Source organism: Geotrypetes seraphini, chromosome 12, assembly GCF_902459505.1.
Source record: "Geotrypetes seraphini chromosome 12, aGeoSer1.1, whole genome shotgun sequence".
Lineage (NCBI taxonomy): Eukaryota > Metazoa > Chordata > Amphibia > Gymnophiona > Dermophiidae > Geotrypetes > Geotrypetes seraphini.
This window is the reverse complement of record NC_047095.1, coordinates 7,538,836-7,559,955: the sequence shown is the minus strand read 5'-3', so window position 1 is coordinate 7,559,955 and position 21,120 is coordinate 7,538,836. Positions and strand designations below refer to the sequence as shown.

The following is a 21,120-nucleotide window of genomic DNA, read 5'->3' as shown; positions in this document are numbered from 1 at the left end:
TTTTGGGGGGTGAGGTTGAAGTTCTGTATTAGTAGTTGACTCTGCCTATTAGACTTGTTTGTTTCTGGACTTTCTGGTTGAAAACTAATAAAATATATTTGAATATAAAATCACCTCAGGAAAAAAAAATGTTACTGTGAAGAATTAAAGTAAAGGTTGAGAGACTCGACTGTTTGAGTAGTACTGTGAAGTAGTGCTTCACAAATTTGTTCTTTGACCCAAAAGCCAGGTAAGCTTTCAGATTATTCACAATGAATAGGCATAAGAAATCTGCATATACTGGAACTCTAGGCAAAATATAATGCAAGAATATGAAGAGATATTCTGAATATATATGAACAGGATGGGATTGAAAACATGACCTCTAACTTGGATCATATTTATGTCCTGTATTTGAATCTGTTTTGCTGACATGGCCAGGCTCTTCTAAATTGTAAATTGCACTGAACTCCTCCTGGGGCATATTAGAAATCCATAAATACCAATGTAATCTAATATTGCAATAACAAAACACAGAGGAATATGGCAGAGTCACATTAATACTTCCAAGAATCAAACACTTGACTTAGCAGTCAATCACAATGAAGTTTTCAAACAGCCACATTCAGGACCTTTTTATATAATCATCATTTTAAAATTAAATGTGAGTATAAGACCATTAAGATGTACTGTTCATAAGGTGTATAATGAATACTTACAGTTTTGTAAACATGATTTGTGGTCATCTTATGTTTAACAATTTCAGCCGTTTCCACATAGTTTCTCACAAATATACCTATTTGGGTACAATATCCAACACTCTCTGCTCCAGGAGGTGGTTTTCCAACACCAGTAAACTCCACTGTATAGCCATAGCAATCAGCCGCCTCCAAAGCCCTAAAATTAAACCACCATACTATTATATTTAACTTTACCAAATAGCAAAAAAAACACACCTGCACTGTAAAGTGCACAACCAAATTCTCTTTCCTCAGATTTCCCGTTTCCATAGTTTTATCTTAGATAATTTGGTTTATTGGAAGCCAGAGAAATAAAAACATAGGGCCCTATACATAGACCGTGGGAGGCGATCACAGATATTCAATGCAAGGGCCATATCCAGCAATAGGCATTGAATATTCAGGTCAAAGTTCACCACCTTGAACTTAGCTGGCCAAGCTGATATTTACGGAATGGTCAGCTAAGGCAAAGTGGCAAAATATAGATCTGCCTAAAAAAGCAGATCTACAACTGCTGGTCTTAGCCGGACAGCCACAGAATATTGGGGGTGACTGGCTATGTCACATGACATAGCCAGTCAATGGCAAATCTGATGAGTGAGATATTCAACGGGAAATAGCCGGCTATCTTTGTGGGGGTCAAGGGAAGAAACAAACAAAAAAAAAAAAACTATGCTTGCAAAAAAATTACACAAACCTTCAACAGATGAAAATGAAGCTGAAAGTTCTCTATCACTGAATAAAGTTTTTGAAGTTAAGGGCTCCTTTTACGAAGCTGCATTAGCGGTTTAATGCGCGTAATAGCGTGTGCTAATTTGCCGGCTGCGCTAGCCGCTACCACCTCTTGAGCAGGTGGTAGTTGCGCGCTAAAAAGGTGCATGCGATAAAGCCACTAACGCGGCTTCGTAAAAGGAGCCCTAAAAATTTTCCTGATGTAGCTAACATCTCAGATGGCAGAATAGTATAATGAGGCCTACGGTCATGAGGTATCTTTATTCATTTGGAAATTTCCTTATAAATTTTTAGTTAAAAAACAAGAAATTTCTTACATCCAAGTCTCATCAGTAACTTTGGTTTTAAATTATCACATTGTTCAGGGTAGTCATTCTTAAGTGCACTACACTAGATTCCATTTAGCTCACTTCTGAAATGACTTGAATCTTCAGTTTTTTCAATTTATTTTTACTATTTGGATTTCTTTAGTTTGTGTAATGCTCTCTCTTCTGGCAATAACTGAGGACTGGGAAAGAGCTAAAAGGAGATTATGTACTTACTCTGGTAAGCTCCTTTCCAGTAGATAGGTAAGACATTCTAGACAAGAGGGTTGTGTCTCAATGAAAGCGTAAAAAAACAAAAAAAACCTAATATTGCCAAAAACCTTAAACAAAATACCAAAAAGTCATCAAATTATATGGAGAGAGAGACACCTCTCACCATATACCCCAAGGAGGGGAGGGTGATGTGATACCATACCTATATCTCACCTAACATAAATGTCTATGGAAGAGACCTCAGTACAGTGCTCCCCTGAGATTCGCGGGGGTTCCGTTCCAGGAACCCCTGCGAATCTCGAAAAACCGCAAATATACGGTTTTTCATGGGGGCGTCTGAAGAGGGCAGCGGGAGAGGGCAGCAGGAGAGCAGCTGGAGCGCTGTGAGTACAGGAAATCACTGCGGTACGCTCCGACCGCCTCTTCCTGCACGAAGTCGGGCCTTATCCAATCAGGAGCTGCATATCAAAGCAGCTCCTGATTGGATAAGGCCCGACTTCGTGCAGGAAGAGGCAGTCTGAGAGTACCGCAAGTGATTTCCTGCACTCGCGGCGCTCCGGCTGCTCTCTTCTGCCTCTCCCGCTGCCCTCTTCTTGTCGGCGATTCGCAGTTAGAAAATACCGCTAATGACCGGGACCGCGAAAACCGGGGGAACACTGTACTGGGGAACTGAAATAGATATATCAGGTTTGTAACAGTATTCCCCAAGCTTTCAACTCATATATGGGCAATCACTGCAGCCCGAATGAGTTCGCCCCATACATCATAATGTCTCTACTTTTTAGTGATAATGTGAGGCAAAAGAAAGAAAACTACTTTTATGGTAATGATTAATTTTCCATCATATGCTCTACAAATCAAAACTGGTTCTACTTAAAATTTTCCCTTTGCTGGCAGTGACATTTCATATTACGAAACCAATCTAAAACAAGGTATGTGATCAGACTTACCAGCTTTCAAACTCTTTCTTGTTCCATTCAAATTTGTGGTCCAGATGCCTGAATAGACTCACTCCAGGAAGTAAACTGTTAAATTCAGAGTTTGGTGTACTGATCACCACCATGATTGGAGCCCAAAAACCAAATATCACTTCTGGGAAAGCTGCTAATTCCTTTGCTTCCAGGTGCTCTATTCTGAAGAGGGTAATATTGGCGACGCATTGTAAGTAAGACAGCCAGACAATATCCTTTGTAAATGAAGTGCTCTATAAATCCTGAGACCCTGACATTAAATTGGTGATAAAAATTACTTCTGTAAAGTTTTTATTTATTTATTCATTCAATTTTCTATATCATTATCCCAGGGGAGCTCAGAACAGTTTTACAAGCATTTTACAGGTACTCAAGCATTTTCCCTGTCTGTCCTGGGGGGCCCATAATCCATCTAATGTACCTGGGGCAATGGGGGGGAACCAAGTGACCTGTCCAGGGTTCACAGGGCAGCATGGGTCTGAACCCCCAACTTCAGGGTACAGAGGCTGTAGCTTTAACCACTGCGCCACACTCTCCCCCTCATAGGAATTCTGAGTGTCAGGAACAGCACAGAGCATTCAGTGTGCAGGCATGCAGTTTTGTAAAAAAAAAAAAAAAAAGGGGTGGGAGGTTTTTAAAGAATAGAAAGTAAAATGTGCACACTTATTCTGGCACTTTTTCAGTACTATATATGCCACCATTAACTAAATGGAAGTTTAAGAAATTTTTAAATCAGCACACATATTCATGTTAATCTCTAATCATATTGTTTCCTCCATGCAGAATTATCAGTGACATTGCTCCTTCTGCCTGCCTATAAATTTTCAGGACAGTAGATTGGGAGTAGAGATGCAGCAATAGGTCATTAAGGCTCAGAACTAGATAACACCTTACCGGTGGCAGGAATACTTCTATAAATGAATTAGCTGCTATGGTAAAATTGCTCAGTGTAGTATTCACCATGGGTTTTATGTCCTTTAGTTTGAATATTGCACTAAACATGTCACATTAATGCAAAATCTAATATATAGGCCTCTATATCTCCTTATTCTCATTGGTAGAATAAAAGAAGAATAGCTTTACTGGGACAGACCAATTGTCCATCTAGCCCAGTATCCCGTCTTCACGGAGGTCAATCCAAGTCACAAGTACCTGGCAAAAACCCAAATAGTAGCAGCATTCCATGCTTTAGTCTCTCAAGAAACCTAGATAAACCCCAGTGCGTGCTTCATAGATCATGTTTTCAAAAGGAGATGCTTTGTAAGTTATGCTACACATCTAGTATTTTACCTTACTAATGAGAACTGAAATGTTTTTCGCCTTAATACTCACAATTCAATGCATGTTATCATATCAAAACCAAGCAGGTTAGGATCTTTTTCTGCTACTGAGCCTTGGTACAAGGTAATAACTAGAGATCTCCAACTGGGTTGTAGGTACTCACAAGGAAGGGGAGACAGTGTATGCCTAAAAAAACAAGCATTTTGGTTTTAGTTTAGTGAAAATGTTATGCATCCTTCTGAAAACAAGTATTGAGTTTCATATACACGTCTGAACAGTGCTGCTGTATGCATTAGAAATTGTTTGTCCATGACGATAAAAAAACCCACATGGGCTGGTTAGTGGTCCAGCAGCACTGCCCTGCCGTACAGGAAATGCAGGTTTCATTCCTGGGCTCAGCTCCTCAGGACAGCCAGATCTGGGTACAAAAACAGACAACTGTAGTGGGGGGGGGGGGAAGAGGGAGGGAGGAAAGAGTACTCAATGAGCAGACATTTAAAGACCAGTCAAAAAGCTGTACAAAGTTTTGGAAGGAGTGCTTCAGATGAGGAATTGCTAAATGTCCCTTGTTTTTACAGTCACAAGTATAATGCTGCTAATGCTCCTAGTGGCTTAGCCCCTGCCTCTCTTCAACCTGCATCAAGCAAGACTGGACAAGGAACCAAATACAGTATACTAGAACAGTGTTTCTCAACTCGATCCTGGTGTACCCCCCTTGCCAGTCAGGTTTTCAGGATATCCACAATGAATATGCATAAACTTGATTTGCATACACTGCCTCCATTATATGCAAATTTATTTCATGCATATTCATTGTGGATATCCTGAAAACCTGCACAGACTTGTTTCAACATGCTTGCTACTTTCTTTCATACTCAGGTAAATTATTTAATGGTCCTTGTATATACAGGTACTTATTTTGTACCTGAGACAATGAAGCGTTGAGTGACTTGTCCAGTCACAAGGAGCTGCAGTGATAATTGAACCTAGTTCACCTGGTTCTCAAGCTACTGCACTAACCAATAGGCTACTCTCCTCCACTAGTATTTAGCTCACGCTTTTCCAGTGGTCGCTCAAGATGAGGGTACATTTCCCTGTCCCTAGGAGGGCTTAAAATCTGTTTGTACCTGAGGCAATGGAAGAGCAAGTGACTTGCCCAAGGCCACAAGCAGTGTCAGTGGGACTCAAACCTTGTTTCTCTTGTTCAAGCCTCCTAGGCTCCTCCTCCACTCCATTCTAATAAATTCCAAATATGACCTTACTTCAGCATGGCGATAGTGGCATGGCTGTCTTTGAACTTTCTGTATTATCTAGCTTCTATGTACTACTCTCTAAGGGGATAAATAATACTTAAAGTATTACATCTTCTCCTTCATCACATCTTCACTGATGTCGACTCCTGCAAGCACCTCGATTGAGCTGCAGAACTTCAGCTTCCATAGCAGTGAACATTCACTGCAACCCAAGTCTGCTACCTGTAAATTAGATTAAATAAATGTATCATTGAATCTCAGTCTTCTATTCTATTATTTCTTGAATATTACACAGTAGCTCCAAATTCTGTATATGGCACCTTAAGTAGTGCATGCCAATCAGCACAAACAACTTAATTGCCAATTATCAGCACTGATTAGACAGATACCCCATAATTGATGCTAACTGGCATTAGTTAAAAGTTACACACACAACTTGGGAAAGCACAAGTCTATAAAAATTATTCACCAGTTCCAGCAAACAAATTTGAAAAGAGGGCATGGCCAGAGGTAGATCGTGGGCACTCCTAAAAGTTATGTGAATTGTTACAGAATACGTCTAATTCATGCACAGCTTAGACAAAGGCATTTAGGCCTGGTTTTTGCTTGCCTAAATGGTGGGCCTAAAAGTTTTGCAATGTTCAGCCTCTTTGTGCAATTCTATAAAAGGTATACACACCCTTCAGAATCACACTAAGCGCTATTCTAGTCGATGCTAATTTTTTGGGTGCCATAAATCGGATAAGGCCCTAAGTAAAGTTCTCATAGCCATAAAGCTCTTGGGTCAAACTTGATTCTTTTCGGAAGGAACCAATGTGTGCTTCAGCATTCAACTATCTTAAGCTGGCCCGATAAAAGGTGGATCTCTCTCTTAAAAAACACACTGTCTGTTTCCCAAAAAACTCCACCCCTGTCTGCATTCTCATATCCCCTCAACATGTCTGGAAAATTTGGTATAGCTAGGCCAAACATAGTGATCATTAAAGGATATACACAAACAGCAATTTCAAAACCTTTGCTTTCAAAAAGTAGGTCAAAGGAAAAAAGTTACCAGTCACAGCAACATAAAAATCCTTTCATAAAACGCACTTTTTGCCACCCAAATTGGGTGGAAATTTCAGTGCATCTTATGAAGCGAAGGTAACTTTTTTAAACACCCCCACCCACCCCTTTGTACCTTTTTAAAATGTCCCACTCATTGGGAGTACACGAGCTGACTGCTGCCCGCCCCCGCCACTGCTCCCCGCCTGCCTGCCGCCGCTACTCCTGCTCCCTGCTGACCGCCGCTGCTTGCCATTTTGCTGCAACTCCAGGAAGGGAAGGGCCAGCGTGCAGCGATTGCACGTCACCGGCAAAAAGCCTTCCCCTGACGTCAGTTCTGATGTCGAGATAAGACTTGTGGGCTGGTGACGTGCAATCACTGCACGCTGGCCCTTCCATTACCTTCCTGGAGTTGCAGCACAGTGGCGGAATGGGGCCAGAGGAGGAGGAATCAGTGGAGGATAAGCAGACTTCAGCGCAGCAGGAGAGAGGAACGCAGGCTCTGGTGCGGCAGGGAGGGCAAAGGCTGGAAGGCAGTGAGGGGGCACAAACTTAGGACATAGGAGGGAGGGAATAGAAACGGACAATTGTTGGACCTGAGTGAAGAAAGGCAGGAAGAAAGAAATGAAGGAAGAAGACTCATGAAATCATCAGACAACAAAGGTAGGAAAAATGATTTTATTTTCAATTTAGTGATCAAAATGTGTCCGTTTTGATATCTGCTGTGTGTATTGTGTGTATATGAAAAATGAAAGGAACAGCCTGGCAGGAAAGGGGAGACAGGGTGCAAAGCCTGGCAAGGAGTGTGGGGTTGGGTGCAGAGCCTGGCAGAGAGTGAGGGGGCTGGGTGCAGAGCTGGTATATATTAGTACACAATTTGGTTCAGAATGGGTTTTTTATCTGGTTTTCTACTTTAAATCTAAGATGCGTCTTATGGTCCGGTGCGTCTTATGGAGCGAAATATACAGTATGTTGTACTTTTCATCCTCAACTCCTTACAATGCTGTAGCTTTGGAAGAAAGGTGGGAGAGGGGAGATATGATAGAGAGGGTTACAAAAATACCTCCAAGCATAAATGTCTGCTCACGCGACAGCCTTTAGGTCAAAGACCAGTGCCTTATTTGAGTCTAGACTTACCTGGGTATGTTCTGTTCCAGCAGGAACTTATCCAACCTTTTCTTGAATCCCTGAAGGGTGCTTTCCCCTATAACAGCCTCTGGAAAAGTGTTCCAGATTTCTACCATTCTCTAGGTGAAGAAATTCCTTACATTTGTACAGAATCTATTCCCTTTTAACTTTAACGAGTGCCCTCTCGTTCACTTCACCTTGGAGAGGGTGAACAATCTCTCTTTCTCTAAGTCAATTTCCTTCAGTATCTTGAATGTTTCGATCATGTCCCCTCTCAGTCTCCTCTTTTCAAGGGAGAAGAGGCCCAGTTTCTCTAGCCTCTCATTGTCCGCCAACTCCTCCAGTCACTTAACCATTTTTGTTGCTCTTCTCTGGACCCTTTCGAGTAGTACTATGTCCTTTTTCATGTATGGCAACCAGTGTTGGACGCAGTATTCCAGGTGGGGGATTACCATGGCCCAGTACAACGGCATGATAACCTTTTCAGATCTGTTTGTGATCCCCTTCTTAATCATTCATAGCATTCTGTTTGCCCTTTTCGCCGTCGTTGCTCATTGCACGGACGGTTTCATTGACTTAAGTACAAGTATTCCCAAGTTTCTTTCCTGGGGGCTCTCTCCGAGTATAGCACTGGACATCCTGTATTCATGCATATGATTTGTGTTACCGACATGCATCACCTTGCACTTATCCACTTTGAACCTCATTTGCCATTTCGCAGCCTATTCCTCGAGTGTGTTTATGTCTGGTTGTAGGCCTTCGCAATCCTTCTGTGTCTTCACTACTCTGAATAACTTTGTATCGTCCACAGATTTATCACCTCACTTTTTGTGCAAATTACTAGGTCATTTATAAATATGTTTGAAGAGCACAGGCCCGAGCACCAAACCCTGTGGCACTCCACTCATGACGCTTTTCCAGTCTGAGTATTATCCATTTACCCCCCACTCTCCGTTTCCTACCCGCCAACCAGTTTTTAATCCACGTGAGTGTATCACCCTCGATTCCATGGCTTGCAATTTTTAAGTAGACGTTCATGTGGGAATTTGTCAAACGCCTTCTAAAAATCTAGATATACGATGTTGACTGGGTCACCCTTGTCTATCTGCCTATTTACTCCCTCGAAGAAGTGTAGTAAGTTTGTCAAGCAAGATCTTCCTTTGCTGAAGCCGTGCTGGCTGGTCCTCATCATTTTGTTTCCGTCAAAGTGATCGATGATGCGGTCCTTTATCAGCGCCTCTATCATCTTTCCCAGGACCAAAGTCAGACTCACTGGTCTGTAGTTTCCCGGATCTCACCTCAAACCTTTCTTTAAGATCTGAGTAACATTCACCACTTTCCAGTCTTCCGGAATCTTTCCTGATTTGATTGACAGATTGGCTATTAGTTGAAGCAGTTCAGATATAACCCCTTTCAATTCTTGATTACCCTCGGGTGGATGCTGTCCGGTCCCGGGGATTTATTGTTTTTAAGCCTATCAATCTGTCTGCATACCTCTTCTAGACTGACCGTCAACCCTGGAGGAAAAGTCAATAGTCTGTTATTCAGAAAGACACGAGGGAGGCCACTGCTTGCCCTGTATCGGTAGAATGGAATATTGCTACTCCTTGGGTTTTGGCCAGGTACTAGTGACCTGGATTGGCCACCGTGAGAACAGGCTACTGGGCTTGATGGACCATTGGTCTGACCAGTAAGGCTATTCTTATGTTCTAAAGTGCAGCAGTAGCCAAAAATGCAAACAAGATGCTAGGAATTATTAGAAAAGGGATGGTAAACAAGACTAAAAATGTTATAATGCCTCTGTATTGCTCCATGGTGTGACCTTACATCAAGTATTCAATTCTGATCGCTTTAGCTCAAAAAAGATATAGTGGAACTAGAAAAGGTTCAAGAAGAGCAGCCAAGATGATAAAGGGGATGGAACTCTCCTCGTATAAGGAAAGACTAAAGAAGTTAGAACTTTTCAGCTTGGAAAAAAGAAAGCTGAAGGGAGACATGATTGAAATCTACAAAATCCGAGTGGTGTAGAATGGGTACAAGTGAATTTAATTTTTACACATCAAAAATTTACAAAGATTAGGGGACACTCAAAGTTACAGGGAAATATTTTTAAAACCAATAGGAGGAAATATTTTTTCACTCAGTTAAGCTCTGGACGCATTGCAGAATGTGGTTAGTATAGCTGGTTTTAAAAAAGGGTTGGACAAGTTCCTGGAGGAAAAGTCCATAGTCTGCTATTGAAACAGACATGGGAGAAACCACTGCTTGCCCTGGAATAGTAGCATGGAATGTTGCTACTATTTGGGCTTTGATCAGGTACTTGTGACCTGGATTGACTACCATGAAGATGGGATACTCGGCTAGAAGGGTCAAGTAAGGCTATTCATATGTTCTTAAATTTTTTATTTAGTATTTGCCAAATACCTGCCTTCCAAAGAAAGAATATCTTCCAGAATGTCATACATAATGGTGGAGCTATCATGTTGATTTTCTGAATCAGTACCTGGACTGTCCATCATTTGAACCATGATTTCTGCATTCATTCAGAGAACTATACAGAAAACGTCAGGTCATCTATCCATGACCTGAAGCCAAGTCAAAAAAGAGTATCGTGCAACAGGAAAACAACTTTAAATATTCAAGTATCCTTCAGAGTTGTTGAAGGAAAAGATATGTCAAGTGCCCTGTCCACTACACCAACTCCCAAGAAGCTTCTAAGTTCAAAGCTCCAAAGCTTGCAGTATGACAAATAAATCTTCTCTCTCATAAGGCATACCATGAAAGGATATTATTTATTGGGCAGCCCCTTCTCCTAGCTCTCCCGCTAACTCCTGTCTTTCCTGAAGGGACACCAAATCTGATTGCATTGGTTCCAAATTGCTTCTCCAATGGGGACATTTAAGCTGCACAGGCACTCTGTTTTAGGAACAAGTAAAATAATTTGCTAAATTTGGCTGAAGAATGTTGAAGACACAGCTGGGAAGGCAGAGAACAATTCCCTTCTCACTTTAGCCAGGACCGTCATCTACTGCTGAAACCTAGTATTGGTGATTTTGGAAACAAACAGATCCTTCACAAGGCTCCTATTATGGCTGATATTTTAGCCCAGAGAAAAGGGGGCTAATCTCCTGTACTACAGCACTAATATAGCCTATGCTGGGAAGACCCTCATCACCTGTAAGAGGATCATCCCAGTGCTTGAACAAAGCTTCCTGCATACTCCATAAATTCATAAATTCACATTCAGTCCACTGCTGGATTAGTGGCAGTTCCCACACACTGACCCACACTTTATGTGCTCAGATGAAGCTGCCTGTATTTGTGGATTTCAACCCTTTCAATTCTATGGGAATGTAGGCATATGGTCATCACATCTCCTTGGGTGCCAGAATTCAGCACCTCCTCCCTCCCTTTCCTTCATATGGACCTTGAAGTCCTCCAGACTGGATATGATGTCCAGTTTTATTTTATCCTATTTCCCAGCTATATCACTGTGTTCTAGGGTTCACTACAGCATTAATTTCCAAGGTCCGTAATTACCATTCTCAGTTGGTGGTAAGGAAGAAATCAGCACCACTGGTAGGAGTTGAAGGGTCAATTCTGGATAAAGTCCACAACTGTGAAGATGAACTCTATTAGAGGGTTCATCCTAATTAACATTGATAGAAGCGCGAGGAGGAGAGGATGTTGTACTATTACTAAAATTATCACTGTACTTTTAAAATTCTGACCAAAATCTATAGGGGAAGCTAGGTAAAGAACAATAGATCATAAGTGCCCTGGACTAATGTAAGTGGTTTGCAAGCCTTCAATGTGTTCAAGTGACATTCTGGATCAAAGTAAAATAATAATTTTAATAGAATAGGACCTCATGATTTGAAATATGAATGAACCATGTGAAAACTCATGGTTTCAAATATAATGAAATTCACACAGAGTCTCGAGTTGGTTGAGTACCTTTACTTAAAAAATTAAGTCACCATATATTCTTGAATATAAACAGAGAATTTTGGGCCAAAAATGGGGATCTCGGTTTATACTGTATTTGATTTCCCTTTGGTCTGTGCCTCCCCTCTGCCCGGAGCTGTTGTTAGGCCTACCTGAAACCTGATGTTCAGCGGGTGAGCCATAACAGGATACAATCCTTTTCCATGTCCTATACCAGACGACTTTAAACTATTCCCACCTCCCTGACCCCTCTAGACCTTTAAAGCTCTGGTGGCTAGTGGTAAAATAGGACAGGTGAATGATCTTCCTACACTCCTGCCCTGTGAAAACTGCAATCAAAATGGCTGCTGCAAAGCGGGAGGGAGGCAGGCCAGGATAGTTTAGAGTTGACCAAACAGGATGCAGAAGGATCACTCGTGTCCCGGCTCACCGCTGGACCACAGGGCTTCAGGCAGGCCTGCAGTGGGCAACAGAGGCTGGGAAAGAAGAAGGGAAGAAAGGAGGGCTGGGTGCAAGGCAGGGCACTTGAAATATAACCCCACCCCCCAGTTTATATTCGAGGCAACCTTTTTCCCCTCCTTTTTTTAGGGGGGGAGGTTATCTCGGTTATATTTGAATATATTACGGTAAGTACCTAAATTAGGACTGATTTCAGCAACCTACATTTTTGAGCTGATTTATTAAATGAAATCAGTGCTGAGCATCTAACATCATTCTCCCGACTTGGCCCCACCCTGACCCATTTTTAAACAAATAAACTTAAGGCTCCTTTTATCAGGTTGTGCTAGCGGTTTAACGCATGTAATACTGCGCTAGCCGCCTCCCTTGAGCAGGTGGTAATTTTTAGGCCAGCACAGGGGTTAACGCGCGATGAAACATCTCACGTGTTAACCCCGCTAGCGCGGATTGATAAAAAGAGCCCTTAGTGTGGCTAATGTTTCTATGTTGGCAGATCTAGGCATCTAACCTCTTAAAATTAGGCATTTGGAGCTGGATTCTGTAATTGGAACCTCAAGTTAAGCACCTATTGCATGTTAATCACACTTAGGTGCCTATCTTAAAACTCAGGTGTCTGTAATGTAGGTCAGGGTTTTACAGGGATCATTTCATGTCAAGTGGTCCAGAGCTCCCTGCCTGACCATTTCAGAAATTGACTGGGACCTCTAATGAAGATATCCAGAGTTTTGGGGCATGGTCTCAACTAGGTCCAGAGTTAGGGTCCCCTTTATTTGGGCCATGTTTTCTGTATCTGCGGAAGATGTCGCATGGTGACTCTCCTTGAAACTGGACCAGTTGACATGAAATTACCCACAGGCCTACATTATAGGCACCCAAGTCTTTTAAAGCAGTTTCTCAACTTCTTCAAGCCAAGTACCCCCTAAGTCTAAAATATATCGACTGAGTACCCCTGCCCAGGCTCCGCCCCTGACCCCACCCCCTCAAAAATAGTATTAATTGTAATACAATTTCTTCCATCCATTTTTCATGTATACACAATATAATCTTAATGCATAATGGTAACCACAAAATTAAAAAAAAAAAACAACCACAAAGCACACTGTACACAGAGAAAATGTTAAATCATTTATATTCAAGGGGGTTTTCTAAGAGGTCAAGGCAGATGAGTTTAAAATATGCAATATCACGTCAGTAACAACTATAGAAAAATAGATAAAATATAGTGCAAAATATAGACAGCAGATATAAATTTTCAAAACTGACACATTTTGATCACTAAATTGAAAATAAAATCATTTTCCTACCTTTATCATCTGGTGATTTCATGAGTCTCCTCTAGTTGCACTTCCTTCTGACTGTGCATCCAATATGTCTTTCTTTCTTGCATGCTTTCCTCGCCTCCGGACTCATTCCCTCCCCTTCCTCTCTCCGTCTCTCCATGAGTCCAACTTTTCTTCCTCTCTCCTCTACCCCCATTGACAACTTGTCTCCCTCTCTCACTGTCCTTCTCTCATTCGCTCCCTTGCTGCTAAGGGAGTGGGGGAAAGAGAGAGAGATCCAGAGTGCATCTCTCCCACTCCCTCTCCTGCCACATCCAATTATTTCTCCCCCCTCATCCCCCAGATTATGTGCAGCATTTTTCACCACTGCCCCACCAGCCCCATGCCATTTCTCCTTCTATCAGCCCTCTCCAGCACAATGCACATCTCTCCCTCTATCACTATGTTCAACATTCTTCCCCCTTGCATCCCCTTCAATCTGTCCCTCTGTTTCCTTCTCCACCGCCATATCCAAAATTTCTCCCTCTCATCCTTATATTCTTTATGCAACTCCTACCTCATTCCTCTCTCTCCCTCTATGCTCAATTTTCCTCTTTCTTCCTTTCCCTATGTGCACCATCTCTTGCCCTCTCACTCACACACTCATACCCAACAATTCTCCCTTTCTACTCCCTCCCTATGTCCCTAGCTAGTGCCCCCCTTCCTCCCTTCCTTTCTATGTCCCAAATTCGTGCCACCCTCCCTTCCTTCCAGCCTTTGTCCCAAAATCGTGCCCCTCCAATGTCACTATGAGCTCCTTCACCCCCCTCCTTTCTCCCTTCGTCCCAGATTATGTCCCCTCTCCCCCTTACTTGCTCGAGCCGCACTCACTTCCTTTAGGGCTGTCTAGCTGGGCTGCTCCTTCTGTCTTCAGCAGCAGTTGTTGCAGGGACGCACAGGCAGCGGTTCACACACTGCACGTGGCTGACCCACAAGCCTTCCTCTGACGTCAGCTCTGACGTCGCAGAGAAAGTTTCCAGGTCATTTACATGCAGCATGCAAGAGCAGCCGATGCGTCCTTCCAACAAGTGCCTCTGAAGGCAGGAAGGAGGTAACTAGGATCCCCTACTGCCCTGAAGGCTTTCCTCCGACGTCAGCTCTGACATCAAAGGGAAGCCTTCTGGATCAGCTTCGGTGGAGGGCAAGAAGGAGGGATTCCTGGCAGCGGCTTCAGTGAAGGGGTAGCGGGCAGGAAGGAGGGATCCCTGCTGGTGGCTTCGGCAGAGTGGGCAGGCAGGCAATATCCTCGGCGGCAGCCAGTGCAGCGTACTCCCAACAAGTGGCTCACATACTGTTGATAAACACTGCTTTAGAGAATCATGCCCAGCAGCACCTAAGTCACTGTCCACCTCCTAAACACACCTACTTTGATATTAGGCATCGTTAGGCATCATGTGATAAGCACCTATCTTGTGTAGAATCAAGCCTAAGATGATAATGCCTATCTCCCAATTAATTTTTATTTTATTCAATTATGTGTTTGTTAAAGTTGATAACTGAAGCCAAACACCACAAACCCTAGGGACTATTAAGAGCTATATCTTTCTAAGCCGACAGCTTACTACATCTTCAAAGCCATAAAAATAACTCACCTTTTTAGGGTTGTGTTTTTTCCACTAAGCTTTTAACAAATTGGTAACGCTGCTTATATAATGGAGGTGTGAAGGTGACTGGCTCCATGAGATGACCAATAAAGAGAAAGTCAGGATCACTACAAAGGAAACAATATTCTTAATGTCTTTCTATAACAGAGTAGTGATTTGACTTATTATATCAATATGCTTTACTATACCATCTCATAAAAATATAATTTTGTACATTCTTTAGCTGGCTCTCTGGTAATTTAAAGGAGGTTTGATCATGCCTGCAGATGCCATTTCAGTTTTACATGTGAATAACATGAGAAAGATCTTGCAAAGCTTGAAGAATAGCTGCCAAATTTCAGACCAAGATTTAATGCTAAGAAATGCAAGTCATGCATTTGGGCTGCAAAAATCTAAAAGAATGGTACAGTTTAGGGGGTGAAGAACTTTTGTCCACAAAAGAGGAGCAGGACTTGGGTGTGATGATCTGAAGGTGACCAAACAGGTTGAAAAGGCGACGGCAAAAGCTAGAAGGATGCTAGGGGTGCATAAGGAGAGGTATGGCCAGTAGGAGAAAAGAGGTATTGATGCTGCTCTATAAGATTCTGGTGAGACCTCATTTAGAATATTGTGTGCAACTTCTGGAGACCTCACCTTCAAAAAGATATAAACAGGATGGAGTCAGTTCAGAGGAAGGCTACTAAAATGATTGGTGGTCTTCATCATAAGGTATACGAGGACAGACTAAAACTCAAAAGAATGGAATGTTAGAAGACTGATAGGCGATATACACATTTTTATTAAACTTGAAACTTGACACACACTCACTTCGCATACTGGACTACTGTGAATGCCCTATACACTGGTCAAACCACAAAGCATGACTGATAGAAGGCTGCAAGTGGCATGACCACATCACACCTTTCCTGCAAAAACTATACTGGCTACCAGTACCTTACTAGACTAAATTTAAAACTCTGTTTTTAAGGTACTCAGACAAAGAATAAGTTAGCTCTACATACCTTTGAAACTGAGTTCTGAAGTCTTCTCAAGACACATCACTATCTCTACCCTCATCAAACACAATTGTACATGAAACACCAGCAAGCCTTCTCAGTTCTAGAGCCCCCATGCTCTAGAACTTGTTCCTAGAGAGGCTATATCTAACTCAAGATTAACTACTTTAGAAAGCAAGTGAAAGCCTGGCTCTTCGCCCAAGCCTTGCATGTGATGACTGACTATCACTCACTCTGCACCTGGACTAGCTTTCTGCACACATTGTAACTGTACATATAACTTGCCATGAATTTAGTTACACCATCTATTTATTCCAATTAACTTTGTACTACTCACTTGTCTCAGTCTATATATCTGCACTTGCCCCCTTGGCTGCATAATAAGATGTTCACTGTATTATATGGACAAACAAATGATGTAGAACACTAAAAACAATGTACTGTATGATGCACAGTAGAATCCAGAGGAATAAAGAGCTCAAAGAATCCCTGGAGTCCAGTCAATGAAAAGACACCGATTTGGGGTTTAGGGTACTATCACAGGTCAAAAACCTCTGTTTGAAAACATTAAACGGAACGGCACCCACCCACCTAAACAACCGTCTAAACAGGAACCTCTCAACCAGACAGAGGAGAACCCAATCCCCTTTCTCCTACCCCCCTTTTAAAGGAATTAAACGCAAAAAGATGTATGACAACTTACTAGCAACACATGCAGCTAAACTGGATCCCACTATCACCAACCTACTGACATCTTCAACTGACCTCAAGGCTTTCCGCAAAGAAATCAAGACCCTACTATTCAAGAAATTCACCCAAACGTCCTAATCCCTCCCGTTTCCCCTCTCACCCCCTCTTAGAATCATCTCATCAAAATTGCTTTAGACCTTACGCCTTCAATTGTATTCCTTTACTGGAAAAGTCCAGCTATCTTTTTTGTTGTACTAGGACCAACTTCTTTAATTGTATTTCTCTTCCTGGAAATGTCCAGCTATCTTTCTGATGTAATCCGCTTAGAACTGCAAGGTACAGGCGGAATATAAGCATGTAATGTAATGTAATGTAATTTTTTGTTAAATATTTATTATTTTAAATTTTTTATAATAATGAATTGTATCTATGTTATTTGATTTTTTTCCATGCTGTTATGCTATCATTTGTATTGTACATTTATGATTTCCCCCCCCTTTTTTTTTTACAAAGCCACGCTAGTGGCTGCCGCTGCAGTAACTACTCCGAAGCCCATAGAGATTTAAAGGACTTCGGGGGGTTTACCATGCAGCAGCCACTAGCGCGGCTTTGTGAAAAGGGGAGGGGGTATATTTGTTATATGATCAATGCCGTTAAACGATGTATATTTTTTATACCGTTTTGTGTTACGTTTCAATTTGTCATTTCCAAGTTTACCTCATTGTCTGTATTTATGCTATGTTTGGTCATTTTACTATTGTTATATTGTTTATAAAATTGTAATTTTATGTTAAACTGTACTGCTACACACCGCCTTAGGTGAATCTCTCCATAAAATAAATTTTAAATGCCACACTAAAGATATATTTTATTTTAAGAGGTCCAGTAAAAACATGAGAGAAAATAACTTAATTCTCTAAACAAAATACAATCACTAAAATAAAACTATAGTCCAAAATTTAAAACAAAACTAAAATTTTAAATACACAATCTCCCCCTTCATAACATTTCCAAAAGCTTTCTGAAAAAATGTAAGGCTTCAAAGACTTATGAAAAGGGCACTGTATATATAAACTGCTTTTGATAGTACCCACAGAAAGGCGGTATATCAAAATCCATGACCCTTTACATTTTATCCCTTGTTGTAATGCTGATAACACAAGTAATCTTACTTATATTATCTATCAATTCATTTATGTGTACAGTATATTGTAACCTGCATAGATTTTTGTGATATGTGGAATATAAATATTTAAAATAAATAGGAGGGGCTTTAGGCATCTGGGCCAACCGGAGTCTTAGGCCTCCTTTCCAGTGCATTCTGGGATCCACTGGGAGTGGCCTGATTGGCCAGATACCTAAAGCCCATGAAGTGGCACAATCTGCAGCAGCATCCTGCTTCCCTCCCCTGGACATTCATTTTCTATCCTTCATCCCACAGTACAGAAAAGCCACTATTTTAATAACTTGAAAATCAAATATAAAAAAATATATATTATTCACTCTATTCTCCCAGAACTGTGTCCATCAGTCATCTCTCTGCTGTATAAAAATCTTTTCTACATTCTGATGTACTTTTTCTCTCTCACCCTCACAAATGAAAATTCATTCTAATTCTTCCTCCCCATTCTTTGTGCTGCCAACTTCCCCCTTCAGCCCCAGAATATTTTCTGTTTTTCTGCATTCCTCCTCCAGTCCTCCAAAATATTTTCTCCTCCTCCTCTTATATATCACCTGCCTCCCCCCAGCAAATGTTTTCTCCTACCTTAACACCCTGTAATACTCTCTTCTTTCAGCTTCCTCTCTCCCCTGTCAGCCCCTAGAAAAATTCTATATTAACTTTTTCATGTCCCCCAGCAAGATTCCCGATTCCTTCTGTCTTCCCTATTAGGACAGATGCCCATGCTGATTCAATTTCCTCATTTAGAATTATGCAGGAATCTTGAAATCCTCACTATCTGGGCTTAGTAGGAATGCACAGGTTGCACCAGCAGCAGACAAAATAATCTGCTCATATGCTGAAGCATTTTAAATGCTTCACTCTCTGGCTCCTCCTTAATAAGCATACTGGAATTAGATGCAATGTGCCTTGGGGGGGGGGGGTGAGGGGCAGTTTCCAAAATGGCCTCTTCCAGAGATGCAGTTTGAGAGAATGTGCTATGGGGAGATCCAAAATGCTGGGGTAGGTAGGGAGATGTCGGAGAAATCTGAGAGGCAGTATCCAGGGCACCATATCATCAGAAGCTGCAAAATGCAAGGGGGAATTCCAAAGGTTTCTTTTCGGTGCATTCAAATAAGTCCTGTGCCAACAATCTACTAGGTTCATAATGTCAGAGGTTTGACTGTTATCACTGATGCCACACCTTCATCCAGAAGACTCCTTTCGGGTTGTAGTAGATAGTAAACCGTTTAGGTAATGCCGGAAAAGGGGGAAAGAAACTAGAGAATGACACGTGGCTGTTACCCGCGGCTTGTCGCGGATAATCCGCCGAAACGGGGAGAGAAAATAAGTGGTCGCCGCGGGTACGGGGAGAAGGCCATTCACCGCCCCGTAGAGCGGTGAATGGCCTTGTCTCCGCAGTGAAGTGAGAGAACGCTCGCGGACACCGATGGCGCGGTTCTGCAGCCCCCTCCCTTCCTTCCCCTTACCTTATTTGCCAGCGGCACGAGTGAGCGTTTCAACAAGTCTCGTGTAGCTGCCCCAAACTTCTCCTCCAACGCAGCCGGAAACAGGAAGTTGCGTTGGAAGAGAAGTTTAAAGCAGCCACGCGCGACTTGCTTAAACACACATGCATCGAAAGGAACATAATTTTTGTAAAGCTTTTTCTGGGAGGGGGTTAGGAGGGGTCTGCAGGACCACCATGGTATTTTTAAGCTGGGGGGGGGGCATGAAGGGATCGACGAGCAGCTATTAGAAAAACTTGCAGAGGGAGCCTAGATCTCTTAGCAAAAACCTAACCTCGTGGATAGATATACTATAAAAACCACCGGGCAGCCATGGAAGAACTTACAGCTTGGAGAGTGAGTTGGCTCGAGCTAGGGAGTTGGGAAATTGATTCAAGCCCTCAGGACATCCATGAGAGCAACAGCCATTGTCCGGTCCATCTTTTCAAAGACCACGGAGAGGATGAGAAAGGAAAACTTAGACTTCAACACAGGTAGGGCTTCGGAAGGTATGCAGGCACGAAATGCACCCGTTGCCAAGTTAGAATGCCTCCCAGCCAAGAAACTTCCGTTGTAGGCAGGAAGGGGCGTATCCCCGTGCCTTCCTTCCTTCCGCGTAGGCTTCCTGTTACAGAGAAGGCGGGGTTAAGATAGAGCGGAGCTTTGAGTGGTCTCCCCAGCACAGAGGCTCCGCTCAGTGACTGCTGCGCTGCGTTGGCACGTGAAGGAAAGCGGGAGTTTGTGTGTCAGCTGCCAGAAAGTTTACCTTCAGCTCAGGGGAGATATGATTGAATTCTATAAAATCCTGAGTGGAGTAAAACGGGTACTCCGTCAAAATTACAAAGACTAGGGGACACTCAATTAAGTTACAGGGAAATACTTTAAAAACCAATAGGAGGAAATATTTTTTTCTCTCAGAGAATAGTTAAGCTGTGGAACGCCTTGCCAGAGATTGTGGTAAGAGTGGATAGTGTAGCTCAGGGTTTCCCAACATGTGGTACGTGTACTCCGCTCTCTGCCTGCCCGCCTGCTCCATTTAATTCTGCTCCCGCTACTGCTGTAACTACAAATGGGCCAAGCATCTGCCCATAAGCCTTACCCCCGATACTTGGCTTGAAAAGGTTGAGAAACATTGGTGTGGTGTAGCTGGTTTTAAGAAAGGTTTGGACAATTTCCTGGAGGAAAAGTCCATAGTCTGTAATTGAAAAAGACATGGGGGAAGCCACTGCTTGCCCTGAATCAGTAGCATAGAATGTTGCTACTCCTTGGATTTTTGCCAGATACTAGGGACCTGGATTGGCCACTATGAAAACGGGCTACTGGGCTAGATGGACCATTGGTCTAACCCAATAAGGCTATTCTTATATACAGCATACTGCTGAGTAGTTAGGAATCCTTGGAACCAGGAGAGGACTGTGCCACTAAATCCAAAATCACTGAAGTCTACTAGGTCAAATGCACTACGTAGGTCTTTACTGTGTGTTACTTCCTAAAGTTGTCACAGATTTTCATCTCAACCCAACTATTACTTTACTTTCATTTTTTTTTCTTCCTCCACACTCCTCTCCAGCGGAGCAAACGCTGCATCCCTTGGCTGTGGAGTTGGAGTCGGAGACAATTTTGGGTACCTGGAGTCAGAGTCATAGGTATCAGAAACTGAGGAGTCGGAGTCGAAGGATTTATCTACCGACTCCATAGCCCTGGTTCAGCCTAAATATTTTTATTTACCTTTGGGTGGGCAGCAGGGGTAATCCACAGGTAGGAGCCACATCAAATG

The 21,120-nt window shown here is 42.4% G+C and overlaps 1 protein-coding gene and 1 long non-coding RNA gene across 2 annotated transcripts; both read right to left on the bottom strand.

Moving 5' to 3' along the window:
* Positions 1-364: 364 nt before the first annotated feature.
* Positions 365-14,996, bottom strand: LOC117346753 (small RNA 2'-O-methyltransferase-like). Its single transcript, XM_033916821.1, has 6 exons — positions 14,983-14,996; positions 5,605-5,717; positions 4,294-4,428; positions 2,941-3,123; positions 699-876; positions 365-454 (listed from the first exon to the last, which is right to left on the bottom strand). Exons 2-6 carry the CDS (start codon positions 5,616-5,618, stop codon positions 365-367), a joined length of 600 nt encoding a protein of 199 aa, XP_033772712.1. The 5' UTR covers positions 5,619-5,717; positions 14,983-14,996.
* Positions 14,997-15,004: 8 nt separating this feature from the next.
* LOC117346923 lies at positions 15,005-19,982 on the bottom strand. Its single transcript, XR_004536681.1, has 2 exons — positions 19,691-19,982; positions 15,005-15,101 (listed from the first exon to the last, which is right to left on the bottom strand). It is a non-coding gene; the product is annotated as an uncharacterized LOC117346923 (long non-coding RNA).
* Positions 19,983-21,120: the final 1,138 nt, after the last annotated feature.

Coding starts and splice junctions, on each gene's coding strand:
- LOC117346753 (XM_033916821.1), bottom strand. Junction 877..2,940: donor AAGAAAGAGTTTGAAAGCTG/GTAAGTCTGATC, acceptor GTTTAATTTTAG/GGCTTTGGAGGCGGCTGATT. Junction 455..698: donor CAAATCATGTTTACAAAACT/GTAAGTATTCAT, acceptor AATATGCCCCAG/GAGGAGTTCAGTGCAATTTA.